The sequence below is a fragment of the Cryptotermes secundus genome, unplaced genomic scaffold (assembly GCF_002891405.2).
Source record: "Cryptotermes secundus unplaced genomic scaffold, Csec_1.0 scaffold15, whole genome shotgun sequence".
Lineage (NCBI taxonomy): Eukaryota > Metazoa > Arthropoda > Insecta > Blattodea > Kalotermitidae > Cryptotermes > Cryptotermes secundus.
The window spans coordinates 614,117-628,612 of NW_019721514.1; the positions used below are offsets into that span (position 1 = coordinate 614,117).

The window sequence follows — 14,496 nt, forward strand, 5'->3', positions numbered from 1 at the left end:
ATCAAAAGAAAAGATAATCGAGATATATAACAAATGGAAGAAAAAGCAAGAAAGATAGGATTAGAAGTAAATGAGAGAAAAACAAAATATATGATTATGTCGACATCAGAAAGTAGAAGGAAACCACAAGATTTAAAGGTAGAACATAAATTATTTACAGGAGTGAGCAATTTTAAATATTTAGGAAATATGATCAATAATGGCAATAGAAATGATAATTGGGTTAAAGAAAGGATACAAGCCGGAAGCAGGGCCTACTTCGCAAATCTTTGTACACTTAAAAGTAAAATAATATCAAGAGCAGCTAAGCTATGAGGATCTTACTGAAAGTCATGAGCAACAATTTTTTGTAAAGTAACATGCTTTATTATTGACAAACCAAATACACCACCTCAATCTACAGACCTTTATTTATTTTTCCACATAATCACCACTTCTTTGTACACATTTCTCCCAGCGTTCTGGGAGTTTGAAAATTCCCCTTCTGTAAAATTCCGTTCCAGCCATCTGAAGATGCTGACGCACTGCTTTCTGAATTGCCTCCTATGTCTCAAAACGTTGTCCACGCAGCTGATCCTTCACAAATCCGAAAAGATGGTAGTCGGAGGGTGCCAGATCAGGGCTATAGGAGGGGTGTAGAAGAACTTCCCACCCCATCTTTGCAATTGCTTCAAATGTGAGGCGAGCGGCATGGGGGCGAGTGTTGTCATGCAGGATGATGATGTTTCATCCCGGACGTTTACCGCACAATGCACGATGGAGTTTGTGCAGCGTCTGGACATATGAGCAGCATTGATGGTTTGCCCAGGTTCCAGGAATTCGGCGAGAATAAACCCCTCTGGATCCCAGAAAACTGTGCCCATCACCTTCGCAGCTGATGGCATTGTCTTTGCCTTCTTTTTTGATGGAGAATGCAATTGGTGCCATTCCATACTTTGCTGTTTCGTTTCAGGCTCGAAGTGGTGAAACCAGCTTTCATCACCTGTCACAATACAGAGCAAAAAATCATCACCTTCGTGTAGATATCTCTGCAGCAGTTCTGAGGTGATGGCTTATCGCTGACATTTGTGGTCTTCGGTCAATAACCGCGGGATCCAATGAGCACAAACTTTCCTATAGCCCAAGCTTTCAATCATCTCCTGTTCTGCACTGTGCCCTATTCCAAGTTTTCAGGCTATTGTGTCCACAGTCACACACCTGTCAACTTGAATGATCTCATCCACTCCTTCCTTGTTGCGTTCAGTCAAGGCTGTTCGAGGACGACTGCTCCGAGGCTCATCTTCAATGCTGGTGTTCCCATTTTTAAAATGTTTCACCCATGCACACACTTCCATAAGCACGCTGAAGTCTCTGGTGAAAATCTGCAGCAGGGATTTCCTCTTTCACAAGAAATTCGATGACAGCACACTGGCGAACCGACATCGTTGTCGGCCATTTTGTTAGGAGTGATACTGGTCATGTGATGCAAGCTACTGATGTCACAATACACTCAAGGTTAACATAACAGCTGGTTCTACCTACCACTATACTCTCTTTCGTCTGCTGTTCCCAGGTTGCATGCAAAAAAAAGTTGCTCATAACTTCGGTACGATCTACATACAAGTATACAAAAAATTAATAAGACCTGTTGCTACATACAGGGCAGAAACATGGACCTTACCAGTAACAGAAGAGAATGCACTGAGAATGTTCGAGAGAAAAATAATATGCAAAATATATGAACCAGTGGTGGAAAATAATATATGGAGGATAAGATATGATGAAAAAATAACTGAAAGGAGAAGATATAGTAAGATTTATCAAGTCACAGAGAATAAGATGGTTGGGGCATGTCAAAAGAATGGAAGATAATGCAATGCCAAAGAGAACGTTAGAAGGAAGGCTATATTCCAAAAGAAGAAAAGGAAGACCCAGGATGAGATGGCTAGACAATGTTGAGAATGACCTGAAGAAGATGAAGGTGAAAGGATGGAAAGAGAAAATGAGGAATAGAGAGCAGTGGAGACTCGTTGTAGAGGAGGCCAAGGCTCAGCCATGGCTGTAGCGCTGAGTGGTAGGTAGGTAGGAGTTACAACACTGTGTAGTCCCATAGGTACCAATGTTCTAAAGGAACATACCACCTCCATCTTAACCCTGATGATTAACAAAATGTTTGTAGGATTTGTGGTTCTTACAGCACTGGATCTATACATCCACCCCCACCCTCCATATGCTTTCATGGCATAGTGCTTAATTAGTCAAGCACAGGGACAACTTTACCCCTTTTGTCCAGCAGTGGTTTTGAAGTGTTCTGTCTTCTGGGATGTAATGCCATGTAGTTCACTGAAAGCAAAGCTCATTTCCTACTTCATGCTGGTGCCTTGCTTGACTTGCTCTTCAGGCCTGAAGATGCAGATGACATCCTCTTCTAAAACACTGGCTGACTTTCGGTGGACTACATGGTGTTATATGCCAGAAAAGACAGAACTAATCAAGGAAATGTTATTTCAAAATGCTAGTATTCACTAACTGGACTATAACACAGTGTTGTAACTCAGAAGACCACAATATGAGATGAGAAGATATTTGTGTATAATGAAATAAGAAAAGATGGTTGCTGTGAGATCATACAGTTTGTCATAATGTTTTGTGCATATGTCACTTCAAGTATATTCAAAATAGGAAATATGTAGTAAATCTGCCTGGCATTGTCCTAGCACAATGTACATGTACAACAGGGAAAAAGTACTGCCTTTCCTTTCAGTACATACTGAATACTTAATATCACACAGACTGCATATGGAACACTGCATCCATCAGTTCTTGTACTGTTGCATTTGTATTCATTGCAACAGTAACATGCTTACTGAGCTGCTGAATAGCAATGGTCCAGGAATATGTAAACCAAGCAGCTGCATAACAACAGTCTGGGAACACTTTAATTATGCAGCTGCCTAACAACAGTTTGGGAACACATTTACTGAGCAGCTGCCTAACAACAGTCTGGGAACGCATTTACTGAGCAGCTGCCTAACAGTCTGGGAAGGCATTTACTGAGCAGCTGCCTAACAACAGTCTGGGAACACATTGACCGAGCAGCTGCCTAACAACAGTCTGGGAACACGTTGACTGAGCAGCTGCCTAACAAGTCTGGGAACACGTTGACTGAGCAGCTGCCTAACAACAGTCTGGGAACACACAGACTGAGCAGCTGCCTAACAACAGTCTGGGAACACGTCGACTGAGCAGCTGCCAACAAGTCTGGGAACACATCGACTGAGCAGCTGCCTAACAAGTCTAGGAACACGTTGACTGAGCAGCTGCCTAACAAGTCTGGGAACACGTTTACTGAGCAGCTGCCTAACAAGTCTGGGAACACGTTGACTGAGCAGCTGCCTAACAACAGTCTGGGAACGCATATACTGAGCAGCTGCCTAACAATGATAAGGGAGAGCAAGGTGCTCTCATAAGCAAAAATTTATATTAAATCTCTACCCAGAATTGTTGTTCCGCCTCACCAAAGGTGCAAAGACACTGCACATACTTGTTACACTGACCCTTATTATGTTGCTTGAGCCATGAAATTGATTGCTGTTGGGTAGAGCATTGCTAGCTGCTGAATGGTAACAGTTACATCCACTGGTAAGGATATTAGTGACGTTCAGTATACTACCAGCCAACTGGCACAGCACGTCTCAAAGAAACTGGCATTTTAAATTTATCCCTAGAACCCATACTACTATTTTCAGGTGTTTAAAACCTCCCCATGGACATCATCTGCCATTGTGCCAAGTTTGCTAGATACTGGTGCAACAAACAGATACTCTTCTTTATAAATATTATAGAAGGACGCGCCGTAGCTCAAGTGGTTAGACACTGGCTTCCCAACGTGGTGGCCGGGTTAGATTCCGGGTCAAGTGGAATTTGTGGTGGACAAAGTGGTGATGGAGCAGGTTTTCTCCAAGTACTTCGGTTTCCCCTGCCAATCTTCATTCCACCAAATTCTCCATCACCATAATCACCCAGGGCTGGCTACAATAGGCCAATCAGTGGCTGCTGTGCCGAGTGGATATTACAGATATGGATAATTTTGAAACACAAATATCTATTAAATTTTATACCTTTTTTGACATTAATGACAATTTGCAAATATAAAAAATATAGGACTCTCCTGATTATCTTGTTTATGGTTTATCTGCTCACCTTTTGAATATTTGTAATTCTATGGAGAAACTGTTCATTAAGTTCATTAAGTCTTTCAGTCTGTAGTCATGAAAAAAACTCAAGAACCACTGTATATATTTTCATAAAATTAGATATGCAAAGATTTCAGGTCATGATCTTGATAATTTTTTTTTGCAATACTGTCATAATTGCTCAATTCCTCTGAAGGCTGACAGACTCATCTTCTGTGCCCTACCTGCTTGAAATCATCATGCTGCATACTCTTCAGATGTCATTATTAACGTGACTAGAGGCCAGATGGCTAGGGTTCAATTCCTGGTAGAGGTTGCAGTTTTTCTCTTTGCTGTCCATCCAGATCAACAATGGGTACTGGGAGCTCTTTCCCCATGGCTAAAGTATTTGAAAGTGATGCCAATAACTCTCCTACACATAGTAACAAGTCTGAGATGGGAGTTCACCTCAATATGCCACAGGAGTAATTTTAACTTCTATTTACTTTTGCCTACAGTAGCAATGGCACAGCTGTTATGTAAATTCTGAGGCTGTAAAATTCTAAACTGTGAACACCTTCCAATTGATGGTAATAACTGACAAGCCATAAGAAATTTTACATGACTAGAAATTGTAAAAAATATCTGTAAATTTTGTATGGAAACTTCCTGTATGAAAATATATTTTTGTGTAGCCCAAGTGGGGGTGTGGTTCTGGCAGATAAATCACCTTCCAATAATGGCACTTTATGCTGTTTGAGAACCACCAAGCCCACCTCCCCCTCCCTCCAGAGATGATTCTGGAGAGACCAAGGTCAGTCAAGGTCTTGTGTGGAGGTTCAGAAACAGACTTCTCTGGAATGTAAGCATGTAGAATAAGTAGTTGCAGTGTGAAATATACTCGTGTGGGAAAGCAATGTGCTGAGACTAGTTCAAGAAGATGGAGCAGTGGATGCACAGTGGAACAGTAGTGAATAAGAAAGAATCAATGTCAAGATTGTGGCAACCTGTAAATAAATGCTCCAGAACATGACAAATGTTACAATATCAATGGCTTGAATCTTTGATGTCTCTTCACGTACACAGTTCTTGACCTGAATGTAAGCATGATTAAAATGTGTTTATGACATGAAACTCCAAATCTGATTATCGTTAGCATTTAAGCCAGGACTTTTCAGTCTTCCCAATATGGCTGCACTCTGGAAGGCCAATAACTTGAAGCACACCAATTATAATCATACATCATAAAGTTGTGTGTAAATAATTATGGTCACTATCATTTGCACATTTCTTGTGTTTTATATATGCAATGGAACCCTCATTTATTGTTCCTCACTTTAAAATTTCCTTCATTTAATATTTGATTTTAATGATCCAAAGTCATAAATTTCTCCCATTTAAGATTTTCTTCAGTTTACTGATCCCCCCACCCCCAAATTAAATTGGAGTTTCACTGTGTAATATGTAATGTTAATCTCAGTAAAAAGGAAAATTTAATAGATTGTGAACACTTTAGGAGCAAGCAGTAAAATTGAATATTACTTCATAAGCTGGTGGTAATACCTTTTTATGTGGCAAAGGGAATGATACCAACACTTTGGGACAAGGATGTACATGATATTAGTAATGAGGGTGCGATCCAATGCCAGACACCAGAGGTTTCATAACAGCAACCCATGGAGCAGGCAGGTGATATGGAGAAACTGCTTAAGTCACCAATCATGTTTAAGGGATACTGCCAATCCTCCACAACTCTCAAATCATATGAAGGGGTAAATGTTAATGAGCAACAGCTATCACAAACTGTGTCCAAATAAGGTACATATGATGAAACAAAATCACATATACAAATATGAGATCTGAGGTTCTCATGGTGGCAACTATGATGATTACCGTCTCCTGCGATGTGATGATGTATGGTCTCATAAATCGTCATCCATGTTCTGGAGGAACCTGCTGCTTCCATCTTAACCTGATGATGAAGGGAGCAGTTACTCTGATATGTTACTACTGATATACCAGATTACATGTCATCACAACACAAGAAAAGTAATCATCACAGACATCATGAGAACCACGGTAGTGATCAACTAAGCGCTCCATCTCTACATGACTATTTCCACACACAGGAGCTTCTGACATTTTGGAAACTTTCTCAACTTTGCTATTCATACTTTTTTAATTAGATGAGATGGCAAGATGAATATAATAAATATATAAAGTCTCTATTAACTTTCTCCATACAAGTTGAGTAATGACACTGTCCCTGTGTAGTGTAGAAAGAATATCAAATGTAGTCCAAAGACTCTTGCATAAGTATATAAATAATTCTTCAATATATAATGAACAATATTGCTTTATTGTATTTATGTAAACTCTCTTAACAGGCACCAAATTTATTAAAAAAAACTCAAGAAGGAAGAAATGACTGGCTTCCAGTTTGGTTTATCACATACAAGCAAACAGGAATCAATACCAATACACCGAGTTGGCTTTCAATTGTTCAATGTGTCCAATACATGATTATTTCTTGCTCCATGCTTGTGACATTATTTCTGATGACCCAAGGGCTGGGAAATGGTTCTCAAGTGTATGACTACTAACATGGCGACTGAGATCGGCAGCTGACAAAACCTGCTGACATGTTGCACATACCTCAAAGTCCAGTGCAGACAACTTTCCACTCTCAGCATGGACAGACCACAGCTCCTGCACATAAAATTTGTCAATTAAAAATGTTACTACCCAATCATGGGGTCATACAGTAGCATTCAGATCTGAGCTGAACTTTGGTCTATTAAGAATCATATGGCTGACACAGTCATTAATGTCATTGGTTACATCCTGTTGTGTGTTCCAGATATATATAGGAATCAGGTTAACCCTCGACACAATAAATATACTGATCAGTCTACATCGAACCAATGCACAGTGAACATATATACACCCAGGCAAAATGCATACACCATATTTTATGATCATATATCAATAGATATCATGAAATATGCACACTTAATATACCACACATTAACCCGCACATCACAGAAACTTCTCTCTGGGCTCCACAACCAGGCTTACTACATAGAAAGCTTCTACAACAAAGACCTACAAACAACATACATGCCCGGTTTTCTACTCTGTAGCAGTGAAACCTTAGTAATAAGTTGGCATACTTATTTATTAACCTCCCATACTAAATAGTTGAAATATATTTTTTTAAACATATTTAAAATATTTTTAACAATTTTAATATTTCCATAAAATATTCACCACTTTATAAATCTTGATATATGGTATATATTTTTATATTTTATCTTTCACCTTATTTTGTATCTTCTATTTTAATTGTAACACCAACTTGAAGCAAATTTTATCTGTTAGTATACATGTATGACATGGTGCACTGGTATGGATCCATATCGGTAGTTCAATAACTAAACGTATTCCTATATATAACTGCCTGATGATGGTCTTGTATGACCAAAACATGTAGCAGGAATAAAGAGTCAAATTGTAAAACATTAAGAGCGAGAATATTTGTTGTGTTGACGTTAACCTAATTCCTATACATGTGTTATCAGTGTGATGCAGACTGCACAGAGGCACAAGGAGTCATCTCCACACTGCCATCATTGTTGTCAGCACCACGACCACTACTGCTGCTGCTACTACTACTACCAATAGTAGTACTACTGTCACCATCACAACATGAACATGACAATTGCTGCTGTTAATAGTATTTATACTCAGGGAACTCTGAAAGAGCCTGAAATTTATGGACTTCCCTCATTCTTAGTTCCAGATATTTTCCTGGGGCCCCCAGTCCCAAACACTCATAATTTAAAACCCTATCAGAATACTAAGAACTGGCAAAAACCATTGGCATTAACTCTCCCTGCTGTTTTCAATTTAATGGAAAATAATCTACTACTGGCATAACCATCCTATGATGTTAAATTCTGTAATGACTCACAATGACTATATGGATAAGGACGAGCACAGTCTTGCTTGGTCATGTTTTGAACAGGCCTTAATTTTTCTTACACAATTTTGTTAAGTTCCCGGAAGTGATTATTAAATATATTTTTACAACTAAGTGAACACTTCCAAACACCAAGCAATGGCTTAGACACATTAATTATTGTATAAAATTCTGTTTCTTTAATCCAGACCTAGGATTTCTCAGCTGTTTTACGGTAGCAAGTTATACAAAGGTGATAAGAGTGAAAGACAGAAGTACAAATCATGGCAGTATAACTTCTGCTCTGTGTTCACTTCAGGCACTAAAAAGTTATGCTGTACACAATCCACAACTGATAATCCTTTAAGAGTCTTACCTGTTGTTTCTCTATGTCAGGCAGAAGGACAAGAAGCTCTGCAAAGATTTCCTCAAATTCCTTTGTGCCTATTGTCTCCTGGCATCGTGTGTAGAAATCACAGGCACTGATCTCACCCTGACGAAACATTTTTGAGATGCGACAGAAATCCTCCATGGACTGAGCATCACCCAGTGTTTTCTTTACTTTGGCCACCAATGCTCGATTTCGTTGAGCAAAGTTCTGTGGTGGAACAAAACTATGAGAACTGCTCCCAGACCTTCCTGGAAGAATTGAATAGCTCTGGCCACTGCTACTAGTGAATGTGAGGCCATTGGACTGTGGTCGTGCAACAGAGTTAAGAGTCACTGAAAAGCCTGGGGGTGGAGATGTAACATTACTATCTGTGGAGATACCTCCTCCAAAGCCAGGCGGTGGTACAGATGTTAATTTTCCTCTAGTAACAGGTACATTAAATCCTGGGGGCCAAGTTCCACAACTTCCAGCAGTAGAATAGGCATCAGTTACCTCACTACTAACAGGACATATATCCTCAAAGAATCTGTTGTTGACAGCGGCAGATGATTGGTTCTTATTCTCTAGAGCATGCTGGGGCACCAGACTATCAATCAGCAATTCTGATCTCTTTCGTTCAAAACTGGATATACTGTCTGTACCATTCCCAAATTTTGGCAGTTCATCCATTTCTCTGTTTTCACAGCCATCATTACTCTCTGTACTTTGTTCCAATTTTTGCTGTGCTTCACCTTCTGCATTCCCTTGCCTTTTCTTCTTCTTCCCAGATTCACTGAGTGCAGCTTGTGCTGATTTTGTTGAAACTGAGTCACTGCTATAACTGTTGGTAGGATGCGAAGCAGAATTTTTGGCTTTCTTCTTTTTAGACTTAACCTTGATATTCCCTATGGTGTTGGTACCACTGGCAAGTGCATCATCACTCGATTTACCAGAAACAACACTTGATTCATGAGTCCTAGTGACATAAGAAGGTCCACCACACACTGTGCTGGATGAGGCAACGGGAACTGTTAGAGAAGATGCTTCTTTAGATGTAGTTTCACTTTCTCCACCTGAAGATGGGGCTGTGTTTGCCACATTACAGCCTGTGCTGAATTTAGAACTTAGACTTGGAAAGTCCTCTTCAGTTCTAAATGCTTTTGGAGCATGTATCTGTGGTTGAACCTTGGTTTTTGCTATACTGCCTTGGTTGCTTAGCCACTGTACAGAAGAACTAGGAGTGGCTGCTTTGGACTTACTAAGAGATGGAAAATCATTGTCAAATTGTGAAGGAACAGATGCAGGTCGGATACGTATGTTCTGACTGCTACCACTTGGGCGATGATTCACATGTATGGAAACATTGGTTGGAGCCTTCTGTGCACTGGCCCTTATAGAACTTCCTGCAGCAGAGTTTGGCCGATCTTGGCTTCCACTATTGACACTTAACCTGACAGTTTTACACCCACCTGTGGCTGCTTCAGGTCCTAGTGCAGGAAAATTCTCATCTGTAACTGCTAGAGGCTGAGACTGACGGACAGTCCGTATAGTCAGTCCACTATTGTTCAAGGCAACTTTACGTGAATTTTGTCTAAGTGGGGGGCCTAACACTGGAGGCACTTCACCACTAAGTGCTGGAAACTCCTCAATACAATTTGTATTGATATTTGGTGTATTCCTAAACATGGATGTCGAGTCAAAGTGCAGGTCACTGAAGTCCCTTCCAACAGCCCCTTGGGGCTCCTCCTCATCATGCCTTGTATGCTGTCTTTCACCTCCTCTTCGGCCACCTCGCATTCCATCAAGTCGTTCTCGTGGCCGTGGGGCAAGCGTAAATTCCAGTTCCAGTGTACGCGCTTGTTTTGTGGCAGCTTTCCCAATAGTACGCCCATGAACTGAGGCTCTGTGTGCTGAAACAAACCCAAAAACATTCCTGACCATGTTAAACCCAAGAACATTCCTCACTTACAGCTGGGGTATGTACATTATCTCAAACGCAGTCTGCTCACCCCTCAAATCAATTTCTGTGCGGAAGACAGACGTAAACTTTTCTTCCACGCAGCCTCCTTCTTCACATAAGTAGTGCTCAGAGCGAAAATGTTCTCTCAGATAATCATAGGAACTGTAACACACAACACATTTCCAATTGAGATATATTAAAAAGGCAGCAGGTGGTTAGTCACACACAGCTCAGAAATCAGACATCTCATTCACATGGAACTTTCAGCTGTAACCCTGTGCATATATCCTAACATAAACCAGCATATTCCCTCTCCTGTGCACGTTTGCTGACGACATGATGTACTCCCCTGTGAGAGATGCACATGCACCTCCAACCTTCATTTCTTTCTTCTGAGGTGAAAAATAACTTCAGTGACTTGGTAGCTGATGCCTGGGAAATATTTAAGTTGTGAGATAGGGTAGCAGTGAATACTGTTTATTGCCTTCAGGTCCTAGGTCGATGTGTGCCAAGTTTGTGGAATTTCTTGATAGAAATTATGGATTTAAGTGCAGGTGTCACGAAGAGTGAAGGAAGGAAGTGCTCCTCTGATTTACTGTGTCTTGCAAATATTCAAAATTGACATTTAGCGGTCACAGATTGTTAATTAATGAGGGTTTAACAAACTTGATACTGGGCAGCCTTCAATGACCAACCACAAATATCAAACCCAATAAACATGGACCACTGACAACATACCTGTACCAAAATGTGGCACAGAAATCAGAGTACTCCTGACTCAGCTGTGGAGATTACGCATTCATAGTACTGGAGGCACGAGTGCCAGGAGTGATCCTTTGATGGATGCAATGATAGTAGGGCAAGAGGAATTACAGTACTGAAGTAACTGCAAACCTCACCACCATCTTGCCTGCTGCATTAGTGCAAAATTTATATGCAAAAACAAAACCCACAGCCTAACCTTGTGTGGACCTTGGGTCTTGTTTTTACAGAACTTGTAAAGGTTGCAGTGCTAACACAGTGGACAGCATGGCAGTAACTTCTGAAGTTGCCTCCATAACCTGCTAATCCATATACTGGATTTATGATAGTCAGAGGTGTGAAATTCCATTTCTAAGGATGTTCCTCAGACTCATTATTAATACAGCCATAAGTTTGCCTTCACTGGGATGCAAATTGTGTACTAGGGTATGAATATATCTGCAGACAATAGTATATTAATTACAGAACCATTTAATTTACCTATAATACTGATGAAGCCCATCTGCATCACAAAAGTGACAGAACAGATGATCACGCCGTAAATGTCGGAATAACTCATCATTGTCCATATATCGTTGGTCACAAAATTCACATAATGGGTGCCCTCTATGGGATCTGTCATCAGGGTCACCTTTACGACGATGTAAACCAAGCTCCTGTCGTGTATAACACCTTCGTTCACCTGTGAATATCTGGAAAACATCAGTAATGAGTGTGAACAGACTGTAGATAAGATAAAGCACATTAAAGCCTGTGAAATACAGATTACAAATAGGCATAGAACATTTTGTTGACCTACCTTTGTGGACTCCAGGAGAGAAAATGCTTATTTTTATTAACTAAACCTATTTTCTTACAGATCTCTGTATACTATGAAGTGTCAGCAGTATGCACATCAACCAGCCAATGGTTCAAAACAGAACTCTGCTAATGAATAGCTCTGAAAAGAGTAGTGCCAACTTCACAGCAATGAAGTGTAAAGATTATACCCATTGGCATAAAATGGACTAAATATAAGTGTTTAATATATCTACACGTTACCATAAAGCTGTTTTGTCGTCTATAACCACCAGGAATATATGTGAAACTACTGAAAAGTGATATTTTGATCAAGACGTCAGAGTGATGATTATGCGACTTTTAAAACGTTTAATATTTATGTCACTTAGATTCTAAAGGGTTCTTACGATGGTGAACGGCACACAGAATTACTGGGTTTTTTAACTTTTCCATCATCCACAATTCAGTCTCCAGTGATTGAGATTAGCTACTTTTAAGGGGCCGAACTGAGTAGGTGTCTTCCTTTCTCACCTGAAGATGGAAACAGGTCCAGTTTCCAAAATGTCATGTCCTCTATTACCTAGAATTCCGGACGATTGAAAAAGTCCAAAAACCCAGCAATTATTTATGTCAGTGTTACATACAATTCTAATAAAAGCATACTAACTTCTGCTGTGTTAACAGTAGAAGCAAGACTGATTTCAAATGTAACACTTCCCTTCCTACAAAACGGCCAACAATGTCAAAAATTGTACCATTACCTTCAAGTTTTCAACGCACAAGTCACAGTAATACAATTCATGTTCCTTTCTCACGTGGTCTTTAAGGTTCTGAAACGTTCTAAATGCGGGGCGCCCCGGACAAACAGTACACACATGTTCCAGCAGTTTGCTATAGGCAGCTTGTATATCTGCACTGTCGAAACAAATTTTAAATTTTTTATCCATCAAGTATGAATAGTCTTTAATATTTCGGAACGGCTGCACCTCTTTTGTAAAGATAACCTGTAAAGAAACCATTCTTTAAGGGCTGGCTACAAACACAGGAAAAAATCTGAATCACTGTAAACCTGATACAATATAATTATTCTTTGCGTTATTAAGCTGTATTAAAACATGAAATTAAAAGAACATGTAAAGGGAATTCTATTTTTACCTTGGGCATGTCTTGCCTACATATGGGGCATTCGTTTTGACGACATAAAACCCTCATTCTCGTGGAACATTCGTAGCACACTGGATGGTCACACTCGCCAACAGAGTATATGAAAACATTTTTAAAGCACACAACACACGCATCTTCGGAATTTTCTGTAACAACGTTTGTTGTCATGGTGGAATACATTTTATCCTGTACTTCCTCTAGTTTATTTAAAACCATCAACCTCTACGTGATCCTATATACTGCAGGTACTGTGATCAGTCCTATATACAGTGGATGACCCGTGCAATATCAGTTGCTTTCTCTGTGATCCACGACCAAATATGCAGTAACTATGGCGGTATTTCTCAGCTGGGAACAATAAAGAAACAAAACAGTTAATCGCAATTAGGGACTACTTCAATGCTACGGTGAAAAAATCGATATCATACAACTTTCATTATGCGTTATATTGTAAAACTGCATAAAAATACTGTTCCTCAATATACTGTGACAGACTGCACCGTTTCTAGGAAACGAATACGTAAACAAAATTGTGACATGTCAAACCGCTGTTGCGCAACGGGATGTGGAATGAGTAACCACGAAGACAGACTCCTGATCTCCTGATAAACGGTCGGTTGCCAAGTTACGCAACAGTGGAACGAGGTTATGCAGCAATAAGAAATGTAAACTATCGTTGTTTACATTCCCTACAGTACGGGCAACACTTTGTTAAGATGAGGCACCGACTAAACAATTAACATTAATTTCCTACATCTACATCACGAGCCTCCTATAAAATCTTTTATACAAAAAGAAAAAATATAGAATATTCCAATTTGTCAATGGTATCGTATGATAATACAAAACCAACGACTGATTCGATGTTATAAAACATCAATTAAAATTTTATTCTTGTTCTATACTATAACTTCTGTTTTTTATATATAATCTGATTTATTGTATTTTTTACGTCAAGTGTTTTATACGTTCAATAGTATTATATTCAGTTTAATAGTATTGCAGTTCAGTGGTGTATATATGTTAACCATGTATTTGCCTGATGATGGCTATTGATAGCCGAAACATGTAGCAGAGCCGTAGCTGGACACTTACTCTGATATTTGTTGTGTTGTGACGCTTGATAAAGAAGTTGAGTACACAGCTGTTGCTAGGCAAAGCCTACAACAATACAGGCAGTGACGTGTTTTCTGTGCTGTCCGACGCGGTGTTGTATATGAGGGTTGTCTCTTCAGTAAAATTGACCAAAGAGACTATGTGGTCTACTGAGTTGGCTTAGAATGAACTACGTGTGCCATTGAATCGCTACTGAATATAGTTTTAGGCATTTAACGTTAGTAACTAC

General features: G+C 39.7%; 1 protein-coding gene across 1 annotated transcript; it reads right to left on the reverse strand.

The window, feature by feature from the left end:
• Positions 1–4,660: 4,660 nt before the first annotated feature.
• On the reverse strand, positions 4,661–14,314 carry LOC111875411 (E3 ubiquitin-protein ligase ZNF598). The gene is made up of 7 exons (XM_023871643.2): positions 14,247–14,314; positions 13,143–13,499; positions 12,749–12,991; positions 11,688–11,899; positions 10,495–10,607; positions 8,492–10,395; positions 4,661–6,863 (listed from the first exon to the last, which is right to left on the reverse strand). The coding sequence occupies exons 2-7, from the start codon at positions 13,365–13,367 to the stop codon at positions 6,678–6,680; spliced, it is 2,883 nt and encodes a 960-aa protein (XP_023727411.1). The 5' UTR covers positions 13,368–13,499; positions 14,247–14,314; the 3' UTR covers positions 4,661–6,677.
• Between the last annotated feature and the right edge of the window lie 182 nt (positions 14,315–14,496).

Excerpts from the sequence above, each read along its gene's own strand:
- LOC111875411 (XM_023871643.2), bottom strand. The coding sequence starts at position 13,367 with ATGGTTTTAAATAAACTAGAGGAAGTACAGGATAAAATGTATTCCACC. Across the intron at positions 12,992-13,142 it reads GTAGGCAAGACATGCCCAAG|GTTATCTTTACAAAAGAGGT; the intron begins GTAAAAATAGAA and ends GTTTCTTTACAG. Across the intron at positions 11,900-12,748 it reads TGTGCGTTGAAAACTTGAAG|ATATTCACAGGTGAACGAAG; the intron begins GTAATGGTACAA and ends GATGTTTTCCAG.